The following is a 12330-nucleotide window of genomic DNA, read 5'->3' on the forward strand; positions in this document are numbered from 1 at the left end:
TCTTTGCAGCATATATTCTGAACTAACAATGAGCAAGATATTTTGTTACAGCATGTATTCATTTTTGTTAATATAAGTTGTTAAAAATACGATTGCTCAAGTTATTTCACAGTACATTAACTAATGTTAACGGACACGCCATTTTATTTTTAAAAAAATATGTTGAAATTACCTTTAAGATTAATCATTGCTGTGGAAAAATTGCTCATTACTTATTGTTCATGTAAACTAATGTAGTTCACAAAAGACACTGTATTGCAAAGTGTTACAGAAGAGGCCATCCGACTGACATTTAAATTGTCCAACTACTTTTTAACATCATGTTTATGTACAAATTATTGTGCAGCAGTCTATTATCAAAGTCATTAAGTACTCATTCAAATAATCATGCAACAATTTCCAAAAATTATGTCTAAAAGTCATTGGTTAAGTTCTGATTTTTCACAACTGTAAGTGTCCTTGAGGATCTCATGTATTACTAAAAGGACATCACAAACGTGAACAGTGCACTGCAGCAGTCTTCAACAAAGCTTGTCATGTAAACTCCTGGATATAGCATACCAGCCAACCAATTAGATACAAATTGATTTTGGCCCAGTCTTGTTATTTATTTGTGCAATATGCATTTGAAACTGGTGCATATGTGATCTGGACCTGAAATCTGAGACTAGCATCTATCAAAAACAAGTGCTGTCAAGATTTCTCTCATTGGACCCCATGGCAGCAAGTCAAGAACATCTCAAATAGAACAGAGCAACAATCTAACCTGCAGATGATTGGAACAACGCCCGGCAGGTTCAGGAGGAATTCTGATCTCATCAGGAGACATGTTCCGCACCTTCTCCGAAAACTGTGCTATAAAGAAGAAAGAAAATACTCATTTAAAGACAGTAATACATGTATATTGCAATTTACTTTACAGTATAAACACCTTCTGACACCTTTCTATCTATCAGAACCAGCATTAACTTCTTGAGCAATTTGAGCTACAGTAGCTCTTCCGTTTTATCGGACCACGCGGGCCAGCCGTAGGTTCACCACTGTTCCTTCCTTGGAGCACTTTTGATAGACACTGACCACTGCAGACCGGGAACACCCCACAAGAGCTGCAGTTTTGGAGATGCTCTGACCTAGTAGTCTAGCAATCACAATTTGGCCCTTGTCAAACTCACTCAAATCCTTACGCTTGCCCATTTTTCCTGCTTTCAACACATCAACTTTTAGGACAAAATGTTCACTTGCTGCCTAATATATCCCACCCACTAACAGGTGCTGTGATGAAGAAATATATCAGTGTTATTCACTTCATAATGTTATGCCTGATCGGTCGGTGTGTGTGTGTGTGTGTGTGTGTGTGTGTGTGTGTGTGTGTTAAACAAATTAACTTAAAAAAATGAGCACATACTAATCTATTTAAAAAAAGAAATTAAACATAAATGAAAATTCTCCCATCGGTGGTATGAAGTTTCCAAACACACAAACATTCTGGATTCCGTATGCAACCTTAACCTCAAGCTATATTTTTTATTTTCACAATTTTAAAATGACACTGAACTACTACAATTTCGTAAGCATTTTCAAGAAATGTGTTTTGGGATTTTTTCTTTATTCCCTCTAACTAGAAGGGTCTATCAGCAGTCTTTGCCAGACATCGCTGGAGCGAATTACGGAGAAATGGAATTTGTGGTTGCATACACATGCAGCAGTGAACAGTATTCAAACCATACTGGTTGGAACAGGTCACTGCCGAATTCCCTTTCACCTCACCTCCTCTCTTCTCAATCCCACATACCCTTCCTCCCCCTATCTGCTGTTCTGGGCAGATCTGAGGCAGTGACTGTGGGCCAAAACATGCCTCCATTTGTTAAAACACATCTCACACACACACACACACACACACACACACACACACACACACACACACACACACACACACACACACACACACACACACACACACACACACACACACACACACACACACACACACACACACACACACACACACACACACACACACACACACACACACACACACACACACACACACACACACAAGCAGGGAAGGGCTGGGTGGGGCACTCTAGATGTGGCTTGCTTCCCAAAGCAATGCACAGACACACACACACTCACACACAGACATAAACATGTAGAAACCGGCCCTCTAGCGATGGAAACTTGCTGAGGTAGGTCGGAATTTCGGAAAGGTAAAAGCATTTTCCAGCCAAAGCTACCTTACGTAAACTCAACATTTGAGAACAACCTTGTGGCAAAACAGATCATGCACACCTGTAGAGCTGCTCTAAGCAGAAAATAACATAATACAAAGATAGCATTTAAAATAATCTGATTCACTCTTCTTATTGCTCATGCTTAAAAAAAGGGGGTACCATAAACTTACATTTAAGACGAAACATGTGTCATCTAGAGTGCAACAGTGCCAGTGCACTTGTTCAGGTATTTTTCCTACTCTTATGAGGTGAATAACATTTCAAACTTTGATTTGATTTGAAATCAGACAAAAAAGTATTTTAAAATCAGAGAAAAAGACAAAAGGTAGAGGGCTTCCATGAGGGAAAGAACTACAATCCCATGATGCATTGTAGATGACATAATAGAAAAACAAAACTATTGATTGCTGATTATATAAACTGCCCAGCCAAAAAAAGTTACTGTTTGGATTTAAATAGGCAAATGCTTAAGAGTCTATGATTGGATCATTATTGCAGTGATTATTATGTTTCTAGCATGTTATACGTTTGGCAACAGTTCTTCTAACCCTAACTGATGGAGTGTGTGTGTAACTTTTCATTTCTTAAACAACCATGTAGGAAGACGCATAATGGCCATATTCCGGGATGACAATGCCAAAATTCATCACTCAGATTGTGAAAGAATGGTTGGGAGGGAGCATGAAGAATCATTTTTCACATGAATTGGCACCTCAAATTAATTGAAAGTCTTTTGGATGACTAGATCATGACTAAAAATGAATGCAACTCCTAGTTCCTAGTTCCTACATGGCTGTTTAAGAAATGAAAAGCTACGGACTCCATCAATTAGGGTTAGAAGAACTTTTGCCAAATAAAAAACATGCTAGTAACATAATAATGTTTGGCCAGGCAGTGTATATAGGATTAGGAACTAAATATTTTATGTTTATTGCAATACATAAAGCAACCACCTAGAAACCACCCAGAACACCTTAGAAACTAGGGCTGGGTAATGGTAATGGTAATGAAATGTTGTTTCAACCGTGGAAAGACGTCAGTATACACTGTTTTTCCAAGTTCAAGTCCACCAATGTTAATCTACTAACTCTCCTGACTGCTTTGTCGGACAAAACGGCAGATTCGGCGATGTGACTGGTCAGATCGCCTGTCAATCAAGCGGAGAAGGGTGAATTATGTTTATTTTGCGCTTTAACTAGTAGTAAAGTGGAAGAGATGATCCGTTCATGACAAGTGCTGATTTGCTTGATCTGAGGCGGCAAAAATGATCCGCCATGCAGCATTAAAGAGCATTTAAACTGTATTTATTGTTTGAATTTCTTAAATAAAATGGTCAGAATTTGAAGTCTGAGACTTTGGTTCATATAAAAAAATGACAAAAGCACAAAGCTTACTGCGATTTATTGGATGGTAGGTGCGCTACAATGTTCACTCATCAACTGAAACCAGCATAGACGTGGTCATTTAAGAATCAATATCAGTTCATAAATAATTAAAATCGAGAAATAATTATTTTTACCCAACCCTATTAGCAATCGCATAGCAACACCACGGCAGCTACCTAGAACACAGGCACAATTTTATACCAAAGTTATTACATTTTCTATTTACAGGACTTTGTGATTGTATTTGTGGCTGTTGTGGATTAAACTGTAGTTGGTCTGAAAGCTGTTTTATAAAGCATTCACGCATGTCTTAATTACAGTGTGATTAGAGTAAGTGTGGTAGCAGCAGGCAGCAAGTGTGTGCAGGAATGTTGGCAAGACAGGGGTCTTCTATAAAACCCCTAAAATCCCCAATGCTGCTTTCAAGACATGTTTCTTATTCCTGATTTAATTTACAGTGGGATTTTAGCTAATCTTTGAGTAGCAGATCTCTCCCCTAGGGTCATATTTTGTGTCATTTCCTCTCCATCAGAGTAATCATGCGTTGACTGTAAGTGACTCATTTCTCAGGCATCTTCAGAGCTCAGTGTTCACCCAAACAAGTGGCACCAACACACACAAAGCCCATACACCAACTCCCATCTCAGAAAGACTCAAAAAAGAGAAGGAGGGAAAATTAGAGGCGAATCTAAAGATCTTCTGTCTCCCAACCACAAAGCAAATCTTTGAGTCTCCAGCAAGACCTTCCTTTCTACGGTCTATTCTGATCTTTTCACATTTTAATGTGAAGAAAAACAAGACAAAGTGGAACGTTCAGTTACTCGCCCAAATGTCTTGTTTACTGTAACTCCCTACAATTGTAAAAGTTGAATATTCGGTCTCTGAGTGCATCAGAAAGATATGTGGCATTATAAATATAGTTTTTATACATAAACACACAGCGAAAGTTTAGGAATGTAAACTTCACAAACTTCCAGTGCCGGCTGCATGTGTTATGTTGTTTATAATGTTGCACATTACAAAGTTTTTTCATTAAAACAAAACGACACTATATATCAGGATGAAGTAATAATACCACATAGATATTAAAGCTGACGTATAATATTTTAAAACACAATTTCCCATTTCAATTTCCATTCAGTGCTGCTAATGGCACATATTTGCACATAACTTGAAGTAAAAAAAAAAGTGCCCATAAATTAGTTTTTAATACTACAATTTACGTGCTTTACAAATTGCCAATAAGGCAGATGGGAGACTATCAACAGACAAGAGATACCCATTCACGCCAAGGACCATAACTATAAAAGTTATAATAATTGTTACAATTCTATGAGAATAGCGAAGTCCACACCGCAGCTATAATGATATTAATACAAAGGACATTGTTGGAATCACCATTAGAAGGATCCAGCTGATGAACGATAAAAATATTGACAGCAAATCAGAATCTACCCAACTTTAAAGAGCTTGAGCATTTAAATCGACAGGTGACAACCGCAGCGCATGCTTATTATAATCATGCATGCAATTATTTAGATTCCACCCAACTTTAAATATATATATGCTTGTATGTATGTATGCATATGTGTATTTTTCTTTTTCCCCTTAAGGCCCATTCACACATACTAATATATATATATATATATGGGGTAAATATTGTGTGAATGGGCCTTAAGGGAAAAAAAAAAAATACACTCATAGAAAAATGTATGAAAAAAATTCATGACTTTGATGAACAGGCAATACAATCCAAGTGTTTTTTGCTTCTTCTGTTGCTAATACTACTTATTACTTAATTAACCTGTAAGAAATAATGACAGTCCTAAATCAGATATTGTCTTTAGAAAGTGACGATCCTGAGGTCTCACTATGATCAAACTAATATCACACAGAGTTGCCATAAAACAGGACTCAAGCCATCTAACCTGGATCACTCATTTCCTGGGCACGGCTAAGATACACAAACACACACCTCAACCACTTTCTTACAAAGCACTTGGCACCATGTTGGCTGGAGCACAAACACACATCAATGTTTGGAAAGGTATTATACTTGAAGATGAGGGAATTTGATACTTACCAACAAGCTCATTGGGGTCTTTAACCTCCACTTCCAGGACATCCTATAATAGAAGATAAGGTGAAACATGCATATCGAAAATCAATAATACATTTAATTTTGTAAGTGCTTTCAAGCTAGCTTGTACATCCACATAAGATGAATTATGATAAACCAATCGATATTTTTTTAAACCATTTAATCAGATGGTATTTGGCCATTTTGGCATTATCAGCAGAATCAACTAATAACTGTGCCTGCTTGTTGATTTAACAAAAGTGTTAGCACCCCCTTGTGTAAACTGCAAAAACTAAACTACCAGCTCACATTATTTTTTTATATATATTTATACAAAGTAAATACAGCATAATATAACTGTTCATTAACACATCTTTATACACTACTAGCTATTCAGAAGAGAAGAGGTTAATTCATTTGCTGTAGCTTTTAAAACAAAATGTCTCTCCTGGGAAGCTTAAAAACCAAGGCGTGATGAAATTTGCACCGAAGTGCAAAAACCCTGAATAGTAAAATACACAGGGCCTCTCATCACTGTCCTCCTTTACACAAACTCAGATACAGTCACTCAGCAACAGGATGTGCAGATGGAAGAATTGTCTCGTAAAAGTGCCCAAGTAGAAAATGTGTCTAGGACAGCACAGCACATATGACTCACTAAGAGATGATTCTCTTGTAGCCAAAAGCGCAAATCCTAACAACAGTCCTTTCACTTGAAAACCCACTATAGCAATACAAAAAAGGACCCATCCATCTCCACTGACGCAGGGGGGCTGCCTTAAAAGAGGTCTTTTTCATTTAGATTAGCCCAAAAATGGGACCACGGGTTAATGGAGCTACCCTTCACTATTTCAATGTCATGCTCCTGCATGCACTGAAGACAAAAAAAAAAAAAGTCTGAATCATAAAGTTATAAGACACTTAAGTAAGTGAAGATTACAGCCTGCGTTTAAAAGGAAGTGTTACCTTCATGCCATTCCAAACCCATATGTTTTTCTTTTTGGAAAATCAGTCTAAAAATATTCTTTAAAATTCCCCTTTTTGGGCTAATGAAAAACAACACCATATGAATTTGGAATAACAAGAGTGCGAGTAAACGAGAACTGTAATTTTTGGTGAACAACAGTCAAGGACAAAAATGAACTGAACCCACATAAAAGGAAAAAGCACTATAACTCTTACATTTGAAAACATCATTATTAAGCAATCATAATTTAATCATTTCATAAAACATGTTTTGATGCTCTTTTATCGTTTAGTGATCATAAAGTACAGCGTTCTCTCTCTGGGGTGTGGCTCTAAATTTATGCAACATCACAAGAAGCTACTATTGTGAAAAAGTCATTTCAGCGCATGAAATAACTTGCCACTGCAGTGCTTTGCACATCTGAATTCCTTTTAGTTTACTTGGAATTTAGATTCTCGCTATTAGAACTAATCATGAAAAACACTGGTCGTAAAACAGCAACATAAATGTGTTTTCTGACACTATCAAAGCACCATATACACTATTAATCAAAAGTTTGGGATCATTAAGATAAAAAAAAGTCAAGTAATAGTCAAGATGTTTACATTTATTGTTCTTTTGAACTTACTATTCAACAAAGATTCCTGAAAGAAAGTTTCCACAAAAATATTAAACATTGATGATAATAAGAAATGTTTCTTGAGCAGCAAATCAGCATATTAGAATGATTTCTGAAGGATCGTGTGACACTGAAGACTGGAGTAATGATGCTGAAAATACAGCTCTGCCATCACAGGAATAAATTACATTTTAAAATGCAAAAATATTTCACAATATGACTCGCTGCATTTTCAATCAAATAAAAACATTTAAAGATCCCAAACTTTTCTATGGTAGTGTACTGTACATTCAGTTGTTAGTTACAACAGCTACAGCATTTATAGTATATTAATCATGGTATTATCATGGTACCAATATAGTACTGTTTTCTAAGGGATAAAAAAAAAAAAATTCAGGATAATCTTTAAACACGCTGAAAGAAGCTATGTACATTTCAAATGAATGAGTAACAAAACAAAATTGTTATAAACCTGATGTTCAATAAATAATAATAAATAAAATATTGTAAGGGTATGCTGTACTACTCTCATAAGACTCTTCTCTGCAAGTTCAAACATGATCCTCAGATGGAGTGAAGCGGTATTATGAGACCAATAATAACACTGACTGCGTTCAATTGAGGAAGGATGTTTCTTGAGTTTGATACCCTGAACAGGGAATTTAGGTGGGGTCAAATACCTTCACATCATCTTGGGTCCGCCCTGAGTCCGACTCTTCCTCTTCCTATGAAAACAAAAACGAACAGGGTTTAAAGCCACATTACCAAACCATATTCATGAGCTCCCCCTTCAGGTGTGGAAAGTTTCTGGGAATTCAGTTCTGACTGTAGGGACTTTTTTCTGATGAATCTAATTATGAAACAGACCAGGGGAAATCCATTAATAAAAGTTATTACCAGAAGAGGGGCAATAGTAAATTTACTTTGATATATTTATATAAAAAACATATTTAAGCTTTAAGTACTTATGTCCGTTTTACAGACACGGCTTAAGTCTAGTCCCAGACTAAAAGGAATGTTTGAGATGTTTTAACTGAAAGCAACTTGCACTGACTAATCTTAAACTATGTCAGTGCCATTGTTTTGTCTCAAGATGCACACAAGCAATGATTTTTTTCTAAGGCACACATTTATAAAAGCTGCTTAAAGGGATAGTTCACACTACAATTAAAATTAGACCATGATTTACCCACCTTCAAGTCATCCTAGACGAATACAATCAGAGTTATATTTAAAAAGTCCAGGCTAATCCAAGCATTATAATGGCAGTGAATGGTTACATCGTTTTGAAGTCCATAAAAGTGCATATATCCATCATATAACTGCTCCACACGGCTCTGGGGGGTTAATAAAGGCCTTCTGAAGCCAAGTGGCACATTTGTGTAAGAAAAATATTAATTTTTAAAACTTTATAGACTAAAGTAACTAGTTATTGGGCTTTTGGGTGAGCGATACACAAGTCGACTTGCGCTAAAAGAGTAACCCTTGACTCGTGAACCCTTGATGCATGCGTATTTACTTATGCAGAAGCGCAGAGAATAGAGTAAAACAAAACGTAGCATCGGGGGTTACTCTTTTAGCGCAAGTCAAATCGCGTACTGCTGACCGCTAGAAGCTAGTTATTTTAGTCTATAAAGTTTTAAATATGGATATTTTTCTTACATTTATTAAGCCTTTATTAACTCCCCGGAGCCGTGTGGAGCAGTTATATGATGGATATATGCACTTTTATGGACTTCAAAAACGAACCAACAAGTCACTGCCATTATAAAGCTTTGAAGGGCCAGGACATTTTTTTATATAACTTTGATTGTGTTCGTCTGAAAGAAGAATATCATAAGCACCTAGGATGACTTGAGGGTAGGGGTGTAACGGTACACAAAACTGACGGTACGGTACGTACCTCGGTTTTGAAGTCACGGTTCGGTACAGCAGTTTTACTAAATTGCTTTTTATTTATTTTTATTAAACAGTGGTTTACTGAAAAAAAAGTGTCTGTCCTTAAATGAATTAAATTATAACTAAAAGTGTATTGAAGATAATGCTGTAAACTATATAGGGAGCCCTTACTTGCACATTCATATTAAAGGTTGACAACAGAGCCCAAACTATTAGCCTGAATTCAGTTGCTATTTATTTCTAGGTATAATAATCAACACTCAAATAACACAGTACGCAAACAAGTAAACTTTACATAAGGCAGTTTTTGCATTAACTTCTAAATCGAATGATAAAATAGTTATTTCTGTTTTGTTGAAATATAATCATTTATACACAGTGTCTGTCATTTTCATAACAGGTTTATTAAACATACATGAAATAATCAAGACATCACTAACAGGTTCAGTAGAATATAATGAATATATAGGCTAATAAAGTGCATATATTTAGTGAAAGAGTTGATTTCTCTAGTGAATACAATTCTATGGACATTGAATGAATTCTGAGGTAAATGTGATGCTACATGACATTGTTTAGTTTACAAGCAGTTATAACGAGGTCTTTCCCCCGGTGAAACACTGATTGAGCAATTACACGACATATGATATGTGACAGTAAGTTGTAATGTATCCTCAACATACCTTCAGATGTTCATTCATGTTTATTCTTTAGGAAGAGATGATCGATCGCGTTCACACGCGCGCGGCCACTTGATCAGTCACGTCACATTAAAGAGCGTCAAAATGGCATTTATCGTGATAAAATGAACTGAATACTTAATATGTTTCTGTGGGAACTAGGATTGAAGTGTGTTCCGTGCTTAAAACAAGCCGACTTAAAGATTGCATTCGGAAACTGTTCGGTACACGCATGCACCGAACCGAAAGCCCTGTACCGAAATGGTTCGGTACGAATATGTGTACCGTTACACCCCTAATTGAGGGTGAGTAAATCATGGGCTAATTTTCATTTTTGGGTGAACTAACCCTTTAAATGTTGAGAAAATAAATATTAGGTGCATATGACTTTCTTCTTTCAGACGAACACAATCAGAGATATATAAAAAAAATGTCCTAGCTCTTCCAAGCTTTAAAATGGCAGTGAATGGAGGACAAAATTTAAGCCAAAAAAGTGCATTCATCCATTATAAAAAGCTTTCAACAGACGGCCGTACGCATTGATTTACGGTGACAGAGTATCCCCGGACCTGACGCATGTGTATTGACGAACGCAGAAGCGCAGAAGATAAAGCAAAACAAAACACCGGTCACAAATTAGAAGTCTACAACGAGAATTTTTTAAGAGAAATGTTGGAGAACTTCGATATAAGAGAAGAGGCGCTTGAGTTTGTTCCCCAGCCCTATATTTGTTTGATCTACGAGAGGCGTCAAGGAGTTACTCTTTCGGGGTAAGTCGATTTGCGTAGGCCGTCTGCCAGCAGCTAGTTAATTTAGTTTTTATACGTTTTAAATATTGGTATTTTTATGGACATCGCTTTGCTTAAGAAGTCCTTTATTAACCCCCTAGAGCTGTGTGGAGTACGTTTATGATGGATTGATGCACTTTTTTGGGCTTCTAAATTTCATCCACATTATGAAATAGTTTCTAACCTTTATATGGGACTAGTTCTATTACCTGACGCCAGGAATAATGTCCATTTAAAACAAATGGTAATTTGCCTACATATCTATCTATCTATCTATCTATCTATCTATCTATCTATCTATCTATCTATCTATCTATCTATCCTAATGATACTATTAACAGAAAGTTACATAATCAAGTACTCATCTCAGTCATTTGTTAATTTATGTTTGCAAAAAAAATGTTTACAATTACCTTTTGTTATAATTGGCTCTTGTCTCCTCTAGTTAAAATAAATGTGCAGGATAATTTTGAGGAATAGGAGGCCATGTGAATGTAATGGTCTGACCCTAAACTGAAAGATGTGGTGAAAACTGACCGAATTTCTAGTGCTGTCCTCATCACTATCCTCATTTTCTGAGGGCTTCTCATCTGGCTCCTCCACACGACTCACGTCATCCTCTCCGTAACTAGCCGACACCAATCCACCATGAGATTCTGATTCTGCACAAACAAAACATAAACATTTTCAAGTACACTGTTCAAGATATTCACAACAACCTTGACTTTCATTCCTGATGATATCAAGGGGGGGGGGGGGGGGGGGGGGGGGGGTTTACAACTTACAACATACTACCAGATTCGTTACCAACAAAAATCATCTAAAAATTTTACACTGAAATGTATTAACATTATATAATATAGATCAGAAGAAGACAAACTGAATAAGAAAATTCATAAATACATAAAGGCAGAAGTATGATTAACCACATAGAACAAATTATCAGCCAAATACGGTTAAAAAAAAAACAGTGATAAAAGATTTTGAGTTGAATTGGATATGGTTACAGGGGTAGCCTATATACTATAGGTTACAACAAGTTATTGTTACAACTGTAAATTCATAATACATTAATATGATATCATTTTGATAACAGTATAGGTTAACGACAAGTTACCGTCGTTTTACTGTCGTAACAATGAACGTCACAAGCATAAAGTTACATAAAGTACCAGAAGAACATAGTTATAAAAAAACCTACTTTATTATAAGTAAATAAAATAGGGCACAAGTCTGTTTATGCGTAGTGCCATCTTACAGCACTCCACGACTATCGTAATAATAATTCCTTACTAGCCAACCATCGATAAATAGTTGGGTAAGCACATAACAGTAATATATTTCACAAAATAAGCTATTTACATATAAATATTCTGTCTATTTCACCGCATTTTGTCATTCGCTGTCATTTCTAGTGGCGCATAAGAGGCACAACAACAAAGCCATCAGTGTTGCAAACTCCCAATATTTTCATACTTTTCCTAACTTTTCTTAGAGCCTATACCTTGATCATCTGTATCTGGGTCTGAATCCTGCTCTGAATCATCGCCATAAGCCGCTAATGAAGAGAGAAGCGCACTCCTTTTGCTCGCCATGTTTAGCGCTGGCGCACAACGGTGACGTAACGGTCTATATTCCGTCTGCGCATGCTCGGCGTTTCGCAACGCGTGTCGCGTAGAAT

The 12330-nt window shown here is 36.4% G+C and overlaps 1 protein-coding gene across 1 annotated transcript in view; it reads right to left on the minus strand.

Moving 5' to 3' along the window:
• sap30bp (SAP30 binding protein) overlaps positions 1–12269 on the minus strand; it is a 15504-nt gene extending 3235 nt beyond the window's left edge. Inside the window, exons 1-5 of the mRNA XM_079826353.1 lie at positions 12154–12269; positions 11187–11311; positions 7963–8007; positions 5700–5742; positions 751–855 (exon numbers count right to left, since the gene is read on the minus strand). Of these exons, the coding sequence (XP_079682479.1) occupies positions 751–855; positions 5700–5742; positions 7963–8007; positions 11187–11311; positions 12154–12244 (409 nt within the window). The 5' untranslated portion in view covers positions 12245–12269. The remainder of the gene's footprint in view (positions 1–750; positions 856–5699; positions 5743–7962; positions 8008–11186; positions 11312–12153) is intronic.
• Between the last annotated feature and the right edge of the window lie 61 nt (positions 12270–12330).

Source organism: Gobio gobio (genome assembly GCF_949357685.1).
Source record: "Gobio gobio genome assembly, chromosome: 10".
Classification (NCBI taxonomy): domain Eukaryota; kingdom Metazoa; phylum Chordata; class Actinopteri; order Cypriniformes; family Gobionidae; genus Gobio; species Gobio gobio.